Source organism: Carcharhinus amblyrhynchos, chromosome 1 (assembly GCF_965287045.1).
Source record: "Carcharhinus amblyrhynchos chromosome 1, sCarAmb.v2.hapA, whole genome shotgun sequence".
Classification (NCBI taxonomy): Eukaryota; Metazoa; Chordata; class Chondrichthyes; order Carcharhiniformes; family Carcharhinidae; genus Carcharhinus; species Carcharhinus amblyrhynchos.
In genome coordinates, this window is record NC_137324.1 from 122671702 (window position 1) to 122689347 (window position 17646).

The 17646-nt window shown below is 43.3% G+C and overlaps 1 protein-coding gene across 3 annotated transcripts in view; it reads right to left on the reverse strand.

Annotated features, from left to right (window-relative positions):
• The window catches only part of acox3 (acyl-CoA oxidase 3, pristanoyl), a 171084-nt gene that overhangs the window by 30502 nt on the left and 122936 nt on the right, over positions 1-17646 (reverse strand). For all 3 annotated transcript variants that reach the window (XM_080191896.1, XM_080191877.1, XM_080191887.1), the window contains exon 14: positions 5543-5658. In XM_080191896.1, the coding sequence (XP_080048022.1) occupies positions 5543-5658 (116 nt within the window). The remainder of the gene's footprint in view (positions 1-5542; positions 5659-17646) is intronic.

Here is a 17646-nt window from a genome sequence, read left to right on the forward strand (position 1 = left end):
AGCAGCAGAATGAAATTAGTATCTTCCCCTGTCATTTTGCCAGTACTCCTGTCCTCCCAGCCTGTGTCTAAATGGCTGGAAAAATTCAGGCCAATGTTTCAGTTCAATGACCTAACATTAGTACCTATTGTGCATCTGACTCCTAATTCCTCTCAGCCACCAAATGTGTGAAGACACATCCTCCAAATACACTGACACTAACCGATAAGCCACTATAAGGTATGAACAAGCTTCCTTCTTTTAATCACTGCATAGGGTAAGGAGACTTTGGATAACTATAATGGAATTACATGGAAAGTAATTCCATGGAAATGACTTGGTATTGTTGTACAATCACATTATAAAAATAGCCTTCTTGCTTTACCTGTAAAAATCATTGAAATGCAGCAAAAAAGCTGATCCAGAGATATTCTTTCGGAAAAAAGGCTTCATCAAGGGAAAGACAAAGCAAAGAATCTATAAACACCTACTTTTTAAATTCATTTCTGTGATGTTGGCGTTGCTGGCTGGCCAGCAACTATTGCCCATGCCTAGTTGCTCATGGAGGGCAGTTGAGAGTCAATCACATTGCTGTGTCTCTGGAGTCACCTATGGACCAGTCCAGGTAAGGACAGCAGATTTCCTTCCCTAAAGGACATTAGTGAGCCAGATGGGTTTTTCCAACGATTGACAATGATTTCATGGTCATCGATAGATTTTTAATTCCAGACACTTCTTTTAAAATTGAATTCAAATTCCACCATCTGCCGTGGTAGGATTTGAACCCGGGTCCCCAGAACATTAGCTGAGTTTCTGAATTAATAGTCAAGTGATAATACCAGTGGCACAATGGGTGGCACTGTGACACAATGGTTAACACTGTTGCCTCACAGTGCCAGGGATCCAGGTTCAATTCCCAGCTTGGGTCACTGCCTGTGCGGAACAAAGAACAAAGAAATTTCAGCACAGGATCAGGCCTGTCGGCCCTCCAAACCTGCACCAACCATGCTGCCCAACTGAACTAAAACCCCCTACCCTTCTAGGGACCATATCCCTCTATTCCCATCCAATTCATGTATTTGTCAAGACGCCCATTAAAAGTCATTATCGTTTCTGCTTCCACTATCTTTCCTGGCAGCGAGTTCCAGGCACCATTCACTCTCTGTGTAAAAAAATGTTGCCTCATACATCTCCTTTAAACCTATGCCCCCGAGTAGTTGACTCTTCCACCCTGGGAAAAAGCTGCTGACTATCCACTCTGTCCATGCCTCTCATAATCTTGTAGACTTCTATCAGGTCGCCCCTCAACCTCCGTCATTCCAGTGGGAACAAACCAAGTTTCTCTAACCTCTCCTCACAGCTAATGCCCTCCATGCTGATAAATCTTTACTCTCTGTAAAGCTTCCACATTCTCTGATAGTATAGCGACCAGAATTGAACATGATATTCCAAGTGCGGCCTAAGGTTCTATAAAGCTGCAACATGACTTGCAATTTTTAAACTCAATGCTCCGGCAGATGAAGGCAAGAATGCCATATGCCTTCTTGACTATCTTCTCCACCTGCGTTGTGTACCTGTACACCCAGATTCCTTTGCCTATCAATACTCTTAAGGGTTCTGCCATTTACTGTGTATTTCCTATGTGTATTAGGCCTTCCAAAATGCATGAACTCACATTTGTCTGGAATAAACTCTATCTGCCATTTCTCCGCCCAAGACACCAACCGATCTATGTCCTGCTGTATCCTCTGATGGTCACCATCGCTATCCGCAAATCCACCAACCTTTATGTTATCTGCAAACTTACTAATCAAACCAGTTCCATTTTCCTCCAGATCATTTATATATATATATTACAAACACAAGGGATCCCCAGCACTGATCCGAGGGAAGCCAGTTGTCACAGTCCTCCATTCAGAAACGCACCCTTCCACTGCTATCCTGTCTTCCATGACCGAGCCAGTTATGTATCCACCTTGTCAGCTTATCTCTGATCCCATGTGACTTCACCTTCTGCACCATGAGGGATCTTGTCAAAGGCCTTACTGAAGTTCATGTAGACAACATCGAATCTCATCAATCATCTTTGTCACTTCCTCGAAAGACTCAATCTAGTGAGACACGACCTCCCCTTTACAAAACACGTTGCCTCTCGCTAATACGTCCACGTATTTCCAGGTGGGAGTAAATCCTATCTCGAAGAATCCTCTCCAATAATTTCCCTACCACTGACAGAAGGCTCACCCTCTCAGACCTCCCACGTAGCTAGTGAGGATACAAAGAATTCTCTCAAGGCCTCAGCAATTTCCTTTCTCACCTCTCTCAAGTATTCTGGGTCCTGGGGACTTGTCTACCTTAATGATTCTTAAGAACCCCAATACCTTCTCTTTTTTGATCTCAGCATGACTCAAACTATCTGCACATCTTTTCCCAGACTCATCATCCAACAAGTCCTTCTTCTCTTTGGTGAATACTAATACAAAGTACTCATTTAATACCTCATCCACTTCCTCTTGTTTCACATATAGATTTCCTCCCCTGTCCTTGAGTGGGCCAACTATCTCCCTGGCTAACCTTTTGCTCTTTATATATTTATAAAAAGCCTTGGGATTTTCCTTAATCCTGCTGACCAATGACTTTTCATGACCCCTTTTAGCCCTCATTACTCCTTAAGTTTCTTTCTACTTTCCTTGTATTCCACAATTGCTTTGTGTGTTCCCAGCCTCCTAGCCTTGACAAATGCTTCCTTTTTCTCTTTGACTAGGCTCACAATGTCTCTCATTATCCAAGGTTCCGAAAACTTGCCATACTTATCCTTCATCCTTGGTCCTGAATCCACTTCAACTTACATCTGAAAGCTTCCCACATGCCAGATGTTGATTTGCCCTCAAACATCTGCCCCCAATCTACATTTTTCAGTTCCTGTCTAATATTGTTGTAAATAGCCTTCCCCCAATTTAACACCTTAACTTGAGGACAACACTTTTCTTTATCCATCAGTACCTTAAAACTTACTGAATTGTGGTCACTGTTCCTGAACTTCTCCCCTACTGAAACGTCAACCACCTGGTCTGGTTCATTAGCCAATATTAGGTCCAGTATGGCCCCTTCTGTATTAGACTATCCACATACTATTTCAAGAAGCCCTCCTGGATGCTCCTTACTAACTCCGCCCCATCTACTCCTCTAGCACTAAGTGAGCCCCAGTCAATATAGTGGGAAGTTAAAATCTCCCACAACAACCCTGTTTTACACCTTGTCAAAATCTGCCTATATATCTGTTCATCTATCTCTCATTGGCAGTTGGGCGGTCTACAGCAAATCCCCAACATTGTGACTACGTCCTTCCTATTCCTGAGCTCTATACATATTACTGCGTTGTTTGAGCCCTCTGAGGTGTCCTCCCGCAGTACAACTGTGATATTCTCTTTCACCAGTAATGCAACTCCCCCACCCCTTTTACACCCCCACTTCAGTCCACCAGACCCTCTTTGATTAGGAACTACACCCGGCCTGCTCTGCCTCTGAGTCTTACTGGCCCTACTCTCTGGTTCCCTTTCAGTCAAATCATCTTTGATTTGGTTCCTCCCTCCTGCCAAAATATCCATCAGTACTTTCAAACTTACTGAATTGTGGTTACTGTTCCCAAAGTGCTCCACCACTGAAACATCAGCCACCTGGCCTGGCGCATTCCCCAAAACCAGGTGACACTAGCAAACCTCCTGGCCAGAATATTTATGCCCTTCCAGTTTAGATGCAATCCGTCCTTCTGGTACAGGTCCCACCTGCCCGGGAAGAGATCCCAATGGTCCAAATATGTGAAACCCTCCATCCTACACCAGCTGTTTAGCCACATGTTGAGCTGTACTATCTTCCTGTTTCTAGCCCCACTGGCATATGGCACAGGGAGCAATCCTGAGATTACAACTCTAGTGGGCCTGCTTTTTAACTTTCTATCTAACTTCCTAAACTGCTGCTGCAGGTCCTCATCACTGTTCTTACCTACGTCGTTACCAATATGTACCATGACCTCTGTCTGTTCACCCCCTCCCTTCAGAATGCTTTCTGCCTGTTCAGAGACATCCTGGACCCAGTGCTTAGACGTTCTTCACGTGTCTGTGTGGGTTTCCTTCGGGTGCTCCAATTTCCTCGCACAGGGAAAAGACGTGTGGGTTAGGTTGGTTGGCTATGCTAAATTGACCCTAGTTTTGGGGGGATTAGCAGGGTAAATACGTGGGGTTACGGGGATAGGGTGGCATTATTGTCGGTGCAGACTCGATGGGCTGAATGGCCTCCTTCTATACTATAGGGGTTCTATGATTCCCCATAGGGAGGCCATTGCCTCCCTGATCTGATATAAATGCAACTAGGCAGCTAAAGGTGCCAGTTTGCAGAATAGAAGCAAGGAATCTTTTCTCCTTCCTGTAAACGCTGATTCCACACACAATGCTTATCTTTTACGGAACCACTAGTAATTTGACAGTGGAAGTCATTGTAGTTGCAGAAACAACTCAATAACCTCAAGATCTTTACTTCAGATAATGCAACACCCCAACTTCAAAACATCTCAGGCCTATTGAATGTGTGGCAGAGGCAGGGTCCTTGAGACATTATTATCTGAAAAAGAATGTGCTGGACTACAGAGAGAAGGTGGGGGAATGGCACCACATAAGTGCTCCATCATAGAGGAGGCACAGACACAATTAAGTCAATAGCCTCTTCCTGTGCTGTAACAATTCTGTGATTCTGCACTGAAGATGGACTAATCTTGACAGGGAAAGCCTGGGGGATCACAATTGGGGAGACTTGGGTCTCAGGAGATACATCAATGGGTGAGGGGGGCAGGGTAGTGAGAGAAAGGGGAGTCCAGTGGTCATTGGGTCCTTAGGGGAGAGTGTCCACAGTTAGAATGCGACATCTGATGAAGGCATCCCCTCCTCCCAACCCCATTCCTGTCCAGGATCAAACTTTGTTCAATTTTAGAATCCTTACCATTGATCTATCATCCACTAGCTAAAATTTGAATGGACACTTAAAGACTTAGGTGTGTTAATTAGTGCGAGGGCAAGCTTCCAGTCCAGAGGGAACCCATTCCATGCAAGATTATGCTCCTCCTCGCCAGGCCTCAGAACCCACTGGGGCCTATAAATCACACACCAGGGACTCCTTCAAGAGAGGGAAAGTGTGTCTTCTTTACTGTTTATGATAGCCTCACCTGGGATAAATCAAAAATACCCTAAGGAGCTCAGGTGCCCATAATTTTTGTGTGTTATTAAGAGCTCCAAACGTAATGTAATTATATTAAATGTTCAAATATGTCTAGTAATTCTTGTTTACAAGTTGGTGTAATAACATCTGTTTACTCCCTAATGCGAAAATGTGGGTATCATTTCTGCACTTCATCTTCCCAGTGCATTCACAACACAAGCCCATTTGTAGCAGATGTCCTCCCACGTCGCCAAAACGTTCTTTTGATCAAATAATTAGTAAACAGGTAAATGATTGGGGAACAAAGATCTGCAAAGAACGCCCCTTCCATGATTTGCCACTCCAAACCATTTACCTGACTGTTGTTTCTGCACTCAAAATCCGATTTGCCTGAATTCTTCTCATCATCCAACTTCATGAGGCTCTCACGCAACAGGTAGCAAACCAACCATTTATACGCGGCCAAAGCAACTGAAAGACAAGCAGAAATGCATTAGTTAGCAGTATTTTCCATTGAAGACTGAGTTTTCAGACATCATGGCATTGCAATGGAATTTTCTTCCTAAACCTTCTCCCACCATAAAAAGTTTCTGTTTAACCATATATTTAGTTGACTCTCCTAGCTTTCTGTCTATTCTTGCTTGTATCTAATCACAGCTTTGTGGAGACAATTAGATGTTCTGCAGGTTTAATTTGATAGCCCCAAAAATGTATATAAACATCATGATGTGTGATTAACTTGTGCCCATTCAATGCACTGCAGGCAATATGGCAACTTTATACGGGCTGCTGTTTTAATTGATTTCAATGTTCAACTGGCACTAAACCACACCATTGATTGGCTGGTGCTTCGGCATGGGGACCAATAACCTATATGGCTAGCATCACTTTAAGCTAGCTTGCACTCTTCGAAATAGCCTGCATTACTTGAAGTTGCAGGGATTGGTAGTGGAGGAGTATATTGTGAATAGAGCAGGTGCTGGCAGTAATACAGTAAATTAATCTGACTTGGAAAATATTGAATAAAAGCGCACAACTGGGGACAGCAGGGATGCCAAGTTTTTCAGACATGACGCTGTTGGACTAAGTGGGGGGAGATGGAAAGAAGATAGGGAAGCAGACAGTTGTGTAGGTCAATGCCAGGAGTCAAATTCAGTGCTGCAAGAAATTCAATTACTTCACTTGAGTGGTCAAGATCCATGAATGAACCTTCAAATGCCATGTCCTTTCAAATGGACAACTAACCTCAGCCACTGTTCAATTAATTCACCACACCTCCATAATTTACCTACCAATAATCTCTACCAATCAGGAAACATCCTTGGCATTTATATGCTCTACCACACTTAAAGTGTTTCAGGAAGTCTTAAAGCGCATCAAGGTAGAAAAATCTGTGGGACCTGATGAGGTGTATCCTGTGGGAGGCTAGGGTGGAAATTGTGGGTTCTCGAGCCGAGATTTTTGAATCATCGATAGTCACAGGTGAGATGCCTGAAGATTGGAGAATGGCAAATGTTGTGCCTTTGTTTAAAAAGACCTACAGGGAAAAGCCTGGGAACTGTAGGCCAGTGAGCCTCACATCTGTGGTGGGTAAATTGTTGGAAGGTATTTTGAGAGACAGGATCTACAGGCATTTAGAAACGCAAGGACTGATTAGGGACAGTCAGCATGACTTTGTGAGTGGGAAATCATGTCTCACAAATTTAATTGAATTTTTTGAAACAAAGTGACTGCAAAGATCGCCCTTTCCATGATTTGCCACTCCAAACCATTTACCTGACTGTTAGAAGCAAGAAGGTAGGGTAGTGCAGTTGATGTTGCCTACGTGGACTTCAGCACGGCCTTTGGCAAGGTACCACATGGTATGTTGTTGCATAAAGTTAAGCCTCTTGGAATCCAGGGTGAGGTATCTAAATGGATACAAAATTGGCTTCTTGACAGAAACCAGAGGGTAGTTGTAGAGAGTTGTTTTTCAAACTGGAGGCCTGTGACTAGTGGCGTACCTCAGGGATCAGTGCTGGGCCAACTGTTATTTGTCATTTATATTAACGATTTGGATGAGAGTACAGCAGGCATGGTTAGTAAGTTTGCAAGTGGACAGTGAAGAAAATTATCTCCAATTGCAACGGGATCGTGATCAATTGGACCAGTGGGCTGACGAATAGCAGATGGCGTTTGAGTTAGAGAAATGTGAGGTGATGCATTTTGGTAGTTTGAACCAGGGCAGGACTTACTCAGTTAATGGTAGGGCGTTGGGGAGTTACGGAACAAAGAGATCTAGGCGTACATGTTCATAGCTTCTTGAAAATGGAGTCTCAGGTGGATAGAGTGGTGAAGAAGGCATTCGACATTCTTGGCTTCATTGGTCAGAACAATGAATACAGGAGTTGGGATGTCTTGTTGAAGTTGTACAAGACATTGGTAAGGCCAATTCTAGTCACCCTTTTATAGAAAGAATATTATTAAACTAGAAAGACAGCAGAAAAGATTTACTAGAATGCTACTGAGACTTGATGGATTGAGTTATAAGGAAAGGCTAAATAGACTGGGACTTTTTTCTCTGGAACGTAGGAGGCTGAGGGGTGATCTTATGGAGGTCTATAAAATAATGAAGGGCATAGACAAGGTAGATAGTCAATATCTTTTCCCAAAGGTAGGGGAGTCTAAAACTAAAGGGCATAGGTTTAAGGTGAGAGGGGAGAGATACAAAAAGTGTGCAAACAGGCAATTTTCTTTCACAGTGAGGGTGGTGAGTGTCTGGAACAAACTGCCAGAGGTAGTATTAGAGGCGGTACAATTTTATCTTTTAAAGAGCATTTAGATAGTTACATAGGTACGATGGGTTTGGAGGGATATGGGCCAAATGTGGGCAATTGGGATTAGCTTAGGGGTTTGAAAAAAAAAGGGCAGCATGGACAAGTTGGGCCATGACACCTTCATACACTTAGTGATGTTGCAATCCCCATGCCTGAATCTTACTGCTTGCACACTGGCAGTTATTCAATCATGATAGCCAAGTCTCCCATTCACATGACCAAAAACAGCTTCCACTATCGGTCTGGATGAAAATGCATAACAGTCATTGATGCACTTCCCTCTCTCTTGCAGTTCAAGCTGGAACATAATTAGACTAGTAGGAAATAATTGGTAGTCCATGGTGCAATCCTCAATCAGGCCTTCTAGGTTTAGAACTGCACGAGTTCATTCTCAAAAGCCATCTTCGATTGAAAAATCAATGATCATCCAGCCAAGCTGCAGCCACAGGAATAGAACTAGGCGCACTAAGACAAGGAAAGGCAAATAGAAGGTGGGTACTAAGGGAATGCACAAGAGAGATTAGCTGAAGTTTTTGTGCATTATGAATAATTTCATTTATAAATTTTGTTTGGAATGTTTATTTTGTGCTGGCTTTTATTTTTGCATTGAGGCCAAGTAAACGCTGAGAAGACCAATAACAGAGGGAGGGTATTGGTGAATGGGACACTGGTGTCACACTGAACAGGGCTCTTTTTGAACAGTCTGCCCTGGTCAGAAAAGCAATTTCTAGGTTGTCTCCTCTCTGCAATCTCCTTCTCATTCTCTTCCTCTTGAGGGACTTACCTTGCATCTATAAACAAAGACTGCTCCTTATGATAACAAAGTAGTTCAGCATGCAGCAAACCACCACAAATCTTGACACTAACTCTCCCAGGTAGTGGAAAGCTCCTCTACAGCATTTCAAGCACTGGAAGCATTGTTTTAGTAAACCAATTGTCTGTTCTGTCATATTTCAACTGGCATCCTGGATTTTGTTGAATGCAAGTTGCATACAAGAGTCATCAGTCATATTGGCAGTTGCTAGCCCTTGTTGCCGAGTAGCCATCTTTTGGTTTGCTCTGGTGGCTCAGATGTAGCTGCCATAGTTAGCTGCAGTAAAAAGTCTGACAACACCAGGTTTAGTCCAACCGATTTATTTGATAATAGACTCTCAAGCTTTCGGGGTTAGCCCCTTCGTCAGGTGACTGGAGAGTTCTGGCCTCAGACAGAGCATATAAAGCACAGACAGTTTAGAGATTAATGATTAGAATGCGAATCTTTACACTTAACCTGCTGTTCAAGACCTGAAGTGGCTGACAATGTGAGTGGAAGGAGCACTGATCACAGGTTAAAGAGATGTGTATTGTCTCCAGACAGTACAGTAAGTGAGGTTTTGCAAAGCCAGGCAAGTCACAGGGGTTACAGATAGTGCGACATGAACCCAAGATCCCTGTTGAGACCGTCCTCATGTGTGCGGAACTTGGCTATCAGTCTCTGTTCAGCGACTCTGCACTGTCGTGTGTCGTGAAGGCCGCCTTGGAGAATGCTTACCCGAAGGTCAGAGGCGGAATGCCCGTGACCACTGAAGTGTTCGCCAACAGGAAGGGAACAGTCTTGCTTGGTGATTGTCGAGCGATGTTCATTCATCCGTTGTCGTAGCGTCTGCATGGTCTCCCCAATGTACCATGCTTTGGGACATCCTTTCTTGTAACGTATCAGGTAGACAATGTTGGCCGAGTTGCAAGAGTATTTACCATGTACCTGGTGGATGGTATTCTCACGTGTGATGATGGTATCCATGTGATGATCCGGCATGTCTTGCAGAGGTTGCTGTGGCAGGGTTGTGTGGTATTGTGGTCACTATTCTCCTGAAGGCTGGGTAGTTGCTGCGAACAATGGTCTGTTTGAGGTTGTGTGGTTGTCTGAAGGCAAGAAGTGGGGGTGTGGGGATAGCCCTGGCGAGATGTTCGTCTTCATCAATCATTTGTTGAAGACTCCGGAGAAGATGTCGTAGCTTCTCCACTCCGGGGAAGTACTGGACGACAAAGGGTACATTGTCCACTGTGCCCCGTGTTTGCCTTCTGAGGAGATCGGTGCGGTTTTTCACTGTGGCGCATCGGAACTGTCGATCTATGAGTCGAGCACCATATCCTGTTCTTATGAGGGCATCTTTCAGGGTCTGGAGGTGTCTGTCACGATCCTCCTCATCTGAGCAAATCCTGTGCATACGGAGGGCTTGTCCATAGGGAATGGCTTCTTTAACATGTTTAGGGTGGAAACTGGAGAAGTGGAGCATTGTGAGATTGTCTATGGGCTTGCGGTACAGTGAGGTGCTGAGGTGACCGTCCTTAATGGAGATGCGTGTGTCCAAGAATAAGGACGGTCACCTCAGCACCTCACTGTACCGCAAGCCCATAGACAATCTCACAATGCTCCACTTCTCCAGTTTCCACCCTAAACATGTTAAAGAAGCCATTCCCTATGGACAAGCCCTCCGTATGCACAGGATTTGCTCAGATGAGGAGGATCGTGACAGACACCTCCAGACCCTGAAAGATGCCCTCATAAGAACAGGATATGGTGCTCGACTCATAGATCGACAGTTCCGATGCGCCACAGTGAAAAACCGCACCGATCTCCTCAGAAGGCAAACACGGGACACAGTGGACAGAGTACCCTGCATCGTCCAGTACTTCCCCGGAGCAGAGAAGCTACGACATCTTCTCCGGAGTCTTCAACATGTCATTGATGAAGACGAACATCCCGCCAGGGCTATCCCCACACCCCCACTTCTTGCCTTCAGACAACCACACAACCTCAAACAGACCATTGTTTGCAGCAAACTACCCAGCCTTCAGGAGAACAGTGACCACAATACCACACAACCCTGCCACAGCAACCTCTGCAAGACATGCCGGATCATCGACATGAATACCATCATCACACGTGAGAACACCATCCACCAGGTATATGGTAAATACTCTTGCAACTCGGCCAACATTGTCTACCTGAGACGTTGCAAGAAAGGATGTCCCGAAGCATGGTACATTGGGGAGACCATGCAGACGCTACGACAACGGATGAATGAACATCGCTCGACAATCACCAGGCAAGACTGTTCCCTTCCTGTTGGCGAACACTTCAGTGGTCACGGGCATTCCGCCTCTGACCTTCGGGTAAGCATTCTCCAAGGCGGCCTTCACGACACACGACAGCGCAGAGTCGCTGAACAGAGACTGATAGCCAAGTTCCGCACACATGAGGACGGTCTCAACAGGGATCTTGGGTTCATGTCGCACTATCTGTAACCCCCGTGACTTGCCTGGCTTTGCAAAACCTCACTTACTGTACTGTCTGGAGACAATACACATCTCTTTAACCTGTGATCAGTGCTCCTTCCACTCACATTGTCAGCCACTTCAGGTCTTGAACAGCAGGTTAAGTGTAAAGATTCGCATTCTAATCATTAATCTCTAAACTGTCTGTGCTTCATATGCTCTGTCTGAGGCCAGAACTCTCCAGTCACCTGACGAAGGGGCTAACCCCGAAAGCTTGTGAATCTATTATCAAATAAATCGGTTGGACTAAAACCTGGTGTTGTCAGACTTTTTACTGTGTTTACGCCAGTCCAACGCCGGCATACCCACATCATAGTTAGCTGCCACAGAATGGAGGCATCATGACTGCTTTCAACACATTGGATATTGACTCAAGTGATTTGCTGCATATCGTCACACATCATTTGGACATTGAGGGAGTGGAATCCCTTTCGGTTCCACTGAAAGACAAAATTGATATTCAGCACCCACAAAGTGACAAGTATCAGTTAATGGCACCCTCCACTATAGGGAACCCTGAAATCATGCTTCTTTTGCCAATTTCTCTCAGGAGAAACCGGCAAGTGAGGTAAGAAAATGTAGTGGGCTTTCTGAATATGCAACAGTGGATGGCAAACCACAAGATTTTGAAATTATTGCCTATTCCAACTTGGTGCATAAAAGTTCATAGCCTCAGACAATGTGATCCTCTGTGGATGCAGCAGGTACAGTAAGAAGTCTCACAACACCAGGTTAAAGTGCAACAGGTTTATTTGGTAGCACAAGGTTTCGGAGTGTTACTCCTTCTTCAGGTGATTCATCTGAAGGAGGAGTAACACTCCAAAACCTTGTGCCACCAAATAAACATCTTGGACTTTAACCTGGTGTTAGACTTCTTACTGTGCTTATCCCAGTCCAACGCTGGCACCTCCACACCACGATGCAGCAGGTGGCAGATTTCAGTGAGATCATCATTACAGAAGCACAGCTATCTCACAGTATGTTACTTGGTGTGGCTCAGGTAACTGAACTTCAATTTTAGGAGGACTTAAAACTCATCTGCTTATGATTTGAACATTTTTATGTTCTGTGGCCTGAACCTACTGCACATATTTTTCTTGTTTAATGCATTTTCTATCATTGCTGAGGATCGGGGCAAACTGAGCCATTCATGACAATTATAAAAGTACATTAGTAGTCATGGAAAGTCAGAAATGGTCATAATTTGTTAGCTAGATAAGCAAAGGATGAAAGGACATTCCTTGTACCTAACTGTGGTTTGAGTATTTTTGCCTCGACAGGTTATTCAAAACACTTATTTCTCTTTGAAGTGCGTATATTTTTGCACCTGCTCTCTATTTATTTGGCACTAAATTTCTATTTATGTTTTCTGACCCTATATAAACAAAACAAAATAAGAAAATGAATTCTTACCTGCATAAACATAGATGGAAACTCCTGCCTCATCTCTAGCTCAACATTCTTTCTCGACCACGATGTCACTTTCCAAATTAATGCCCATCCCCTGGAACACTGTGGTTAGACCCTTCAGACTTCTGTCCCTTCCGCAGTACCAAAATATCTATTAATGTCACAACTGACATTCTACGTGAAGACAAACAATCTCTCCTCATTCTTCTAGACGTGTCTGCAGCTTTTGAAGCCATTGTTGATCACACCATCGTCCTCCAACACCTCTCCACTGTCAGCCAGCTGGGTGGGACTGTACTTGCCTGTTTCCATTCTTATCTAAAGTAGCCAGAAAATCAAAACCAATGTCTTCTTTTTCTGCTCCCACACAGTGACTGCTGATATCCCCTAAAAATCTCTCCTTGGACCCTTCTTTTTTCTCAAATAATCCAGGTCTTCAGCTACATCTAAAAACACATCACTTTTCACAAGTGACCACACCCTGCTCTATCTCACCATCACATCTCATTCCTTTACTATCTCTAAATTCTCAGAGCGCTAATCCGGCTTCCAGTACTGGTTGAACAGATATGCTAATTCACAGTAATTAAATATTGGGAAGACTGAAGCCATTCTTTTGGACCATGCCACAAGCTATGCTCCCTCACCACCAATTCCATCGCTCTCCCTGGCAACTGTCTGAAGTTGATCAATCATAACCTTGTTGTTATATTTGACAGACATGAGTTTCCAACCACCCATTTGTGCCATTAAGACTGCCTATTTCTATTTGTAACATCATTGTTTCCACCCATGCTCAGCTTATTTGCTGCTGAAACCCTCATCCATGCTTCTGCTACCTTAAACCTGACTCTGCTAATGCACTCCTAGCTGACCTTTACATTCTATCCTCTGTAAATTTCAGATCATCCAAAATTTCATTGGCAATATCTTAACTTGCATCAAACCTTGATCATCCATCACCCATGCTCGCTAACCTACATTGATTTGCAGTTTAATAATGGCTCAACTTTAACATTTCCATTCTTCTATTCAAATCTTTCCATGGCCTCTTCCCTCTGTACCTCTGTAATTTCATCCAGTCTAACAACCTTCTGAAATATCCATGCTTTTCAAATTCTGGCCTCTTGACCATTCCTGATTTTAATTGCTCGACCACTGGTGGCCTTGCTTTAGCTGCCTTGGGCCCTAATATTTGAAATTTTCTTTCTTGACTTCTACATCTCTGTAACTTGTTTTTTTGCTTTAAGATTCTCCTTAAAATCTACCTATTTGACCAAGCTTTTGGTCATCTGCCCTAATGTTGCCTTATGTGGCTCATGTGGCTCAATATCATGTCTTATTTTGTAATGCAGCGTGTATCATCTACAAGATGCACTACAGCAACTCATCAAGGTTGCTTTGACAGCACCTTCCAAACCCATGACCTCCACCATCCAGGAAGGAGCAGACGTATGGGAACATCATCACCTGCAAATTCCCATCCAAACCACACTCCATTGTGATTTGGAACTATATCACTGTTCCTCAACTATTGCAGGGTCAAAATTCTGGAAGTTCCACAGTAACAGCACCAGGTGTGTATATACACCACATGAAACAAGGAGGCAGCTCACCTCCACCTTCAAGGGCAATTAGAGATGGGCAACAAATGCTGATTCAAGCCAATAACATCCATATTCTGTAAAATAATTTATAAAAAGGTTAATGTGAGCTGATATTTGGACCTCTGCATATGGTGTGTTCCTAGATATAAAAATACTGCTGTGGAGAACTGGGACAATGAACATACTCATAGGAAGTGGTGGGTGGGCAAAAATAGCACTGATGCAGGCACTAAGGCATATCTTATGGGCATTTGTTCAACTGATAAAGGTAGATATGCTCTTAAAGTAGAATTAAATATAATCTCTTTTTGTCCAACAGGCCTAAGATACTGTTGGCATTGCAAGCAAAAGGAAATTGTCATTGCCAAACTTAAAGATGGTGTGTCTGTCAATATTCCATGGCGAAGCATTTACAATATGCTCTTTGGTTTAAGAAAGTTTATTTATTAGTATCACAAATAGGCTTACATTAACACCGTAATAAAGTTACTGTGAAAACCTCTGAGTTGCCACACTCCAGCATCTGTTTGGGTGTATGGAGGGAGAATTTAGCATGGCCAATGCACCTAACCAGCACGTCTTTGGGACTGTAGGAGGAAATGGGAGCACCTGGAAGAAACCCACACAGACACAGGAAGAACATGCACAGTTCGCACAGACAGTCACCCAAATTGGGAATTGAACCAGGGTCCCTGACACTGTGGGGCAGCAGTAATAGCCACTGTGCCACCATGCTGTCCCATGACCTAGATTAGGAACCTATATATGTGGAGACCAATGCCAATCTATACCTTGTACTTGATGAATTTTCTGCTGCTGTAAGATATGTAATTGGAAAATAAATTAGCAAATCTTGAAAAAGAATGGAACTACAAATCTCTGGTCCCTTCCTTTTCCATTGATTTTGCTCCGCATGGATCAGCTTGAGAGAGCAGCTGCAGTAGAAATCCAAGTGAAAGCAACTAATAATGCCATACAACTACATAATTGTAAGAGTTTCCCATCCACATGCAGACAACATTAGGTCATGTGAGTAATCCTGAGGTAAAAGAGAAAAGCAACATACCATTATATTAACTCCCAGAACTTTGTCCAGAGAGTTACTTTTATTGCAGTTGGTTTTGGAAATTCTAAAGCTATGACTGATTGAAATTACAAATATTTAGATTACTCCTCTGGAGGCCCAGTAGTAAATGCACACTGCCTTATGTTCCTGATCTGTGTAAATCACAAAGATTCCACATTCAAACTGTGGCCGTGTTGTTAGGTGGAGCAGTTCTGAAGCATTTCAGTCATCCTCAGTCCCTGTAGTTGAATAATTATGACTTTACTTGTACTTAGACTGCAAAAGTGCTTTAATATATTACATTATAAATAAATATCTGCCAGAAAGATATCTTGTATGTTATTGAACCCTTAGACCAAACTCTTACGCTGATTCAACAACAAAGTGAATAACGACGCAGTCATTTAACAATGAATTGTGCTCAATTTTTGTAATAGAAATAGAAATTATTTCCATAGTTTCAAATAATGAATGAATAATAACCTGAACAGACAATTTCCATGCCTGGTAAACTGAAATGCAAGTTTTGTCCTTAACAATAAAGAAATTGCATGTCGCCAGCATTGTGTAGAAGATGGGATACAAAACGGGATTATATAACTTGTAAATTCTTCATTCTTGAGCCTGATCCACTCAGCCATCCTGACAAGCCTTGCAATGAATGAAAATATGCAACTTTAATTTTAAGGTGCCTTTAAGGTATAAACAAATGCATGCTTGGGGATGGCAGCATAGGTTATTTTAAATTGCTTATAGCCTTCTGTTCATTACAAATGATTTTTATCATTAAAATATAGTCAAGTGTCAAATTACACCAATGATGTCTGTGAGATGCTTTATTGCAAAAGTAAAATGACAGTATTCTCCTCTGTGCCTCTCTGTGAAATATAACCTATGGCCTGAAAGAACAGCAATCACTGTCGGAGAGGAAAGATTTTGGCAACATGGATATACATCATAATTTTGAAAATATTTTCACAAATTCTTCAGTTCAGAGAAATGCATTAAATGGCCAAAAATACAGAATGTACACAATGGCACACCCAGCCTTCTGACCCTGCCAAATCCTCCAGGACATCTGGGGGTTTATGCAAAATTTGGAGAGCTGTCCCAAAGACTTCTCAAATGTGGTCATACTCACTGAATCATATTTTACAACCAATGACCCAGGCACTACTATCAAAAGGGTGTCCACCAGAGGTAACTGTACTGTGGCATATAGTGGAGAGGGAGTTGCCCTCGGATCCCTCAACATTGACTCTGGATCCCATGTCTCATGGCATCCGTCAAATCTAGGCGAGGAAATTTACTGCTGATTACCAACTACCACCATTCCTCAGTACTCCTCCATGTTCAATACCATTTGGAAGAAATACTGAGTGTGGCATGGTCACAGAATGTAGTCTGGGTGGGGGATTTCAATGTCCATCACAAGAGTGTATCAAAGTGATTCCAAAGATGATGATGAGTTTTCCCTATGAAGTTGGAAAGAAGCAAAGGGCCCCAAAGCATAACAATTAACTTGTCTGAAGTCACATCAAACACTCAAATTCACCCTATTATTCTTCATCTCATCTGTGCTTGGATAAACAAAATGTAGAAAAAAAATCTCAAAGGAGACTTGCTTCTGTAGTGAGATGATGAATTACTACAAGTGCAAATAAAGAAAAGCTACTATGTTACCTTAATTCAAAGCATAGAAGTTCACTAATATAATCTTCAAGTTACTAACTTATGAGTTTTTCCAGCATTTTCTGTTTCTATATTATAGGGGCACTTCTCCCAAAAGATTCTAAGTGTCGAATTCATGTAGAAATTGGAGTGAATCATGCTGTATTTTCCAGTGGGAGTTTAAAAAAAATCACCCACACTCTGTGTACTGCAGGATTCATTCGTGTGAATCACGCTGAAAATCTGTGGGCAGGGCCTATTCTTGCTGGAAGGCCGGCAGCACACCCTGTAGGGGCCACTGCGCAAACGCCGATCTGTCAATGCTGAGATCGGCATATGCGCATCTGCCTGTCTGTTGGCTTCCTGATCGCTGGCCATCTTGATTGCTGGCCAGACCCGCAAACCTGTAGCGCGGTCCCACTGAGTCCCCCCACAGCCACATCACTGGTCTCTTGGACATGTCTGGGCCAGGCTTGACTCACTCCCACGCCCAGCCCGTCTTGATCTCCTCCCAAACCCCTCACAGTCCTGACCATCCCAGCCCCAATGGCCACTCCAATCAACGGCCTCC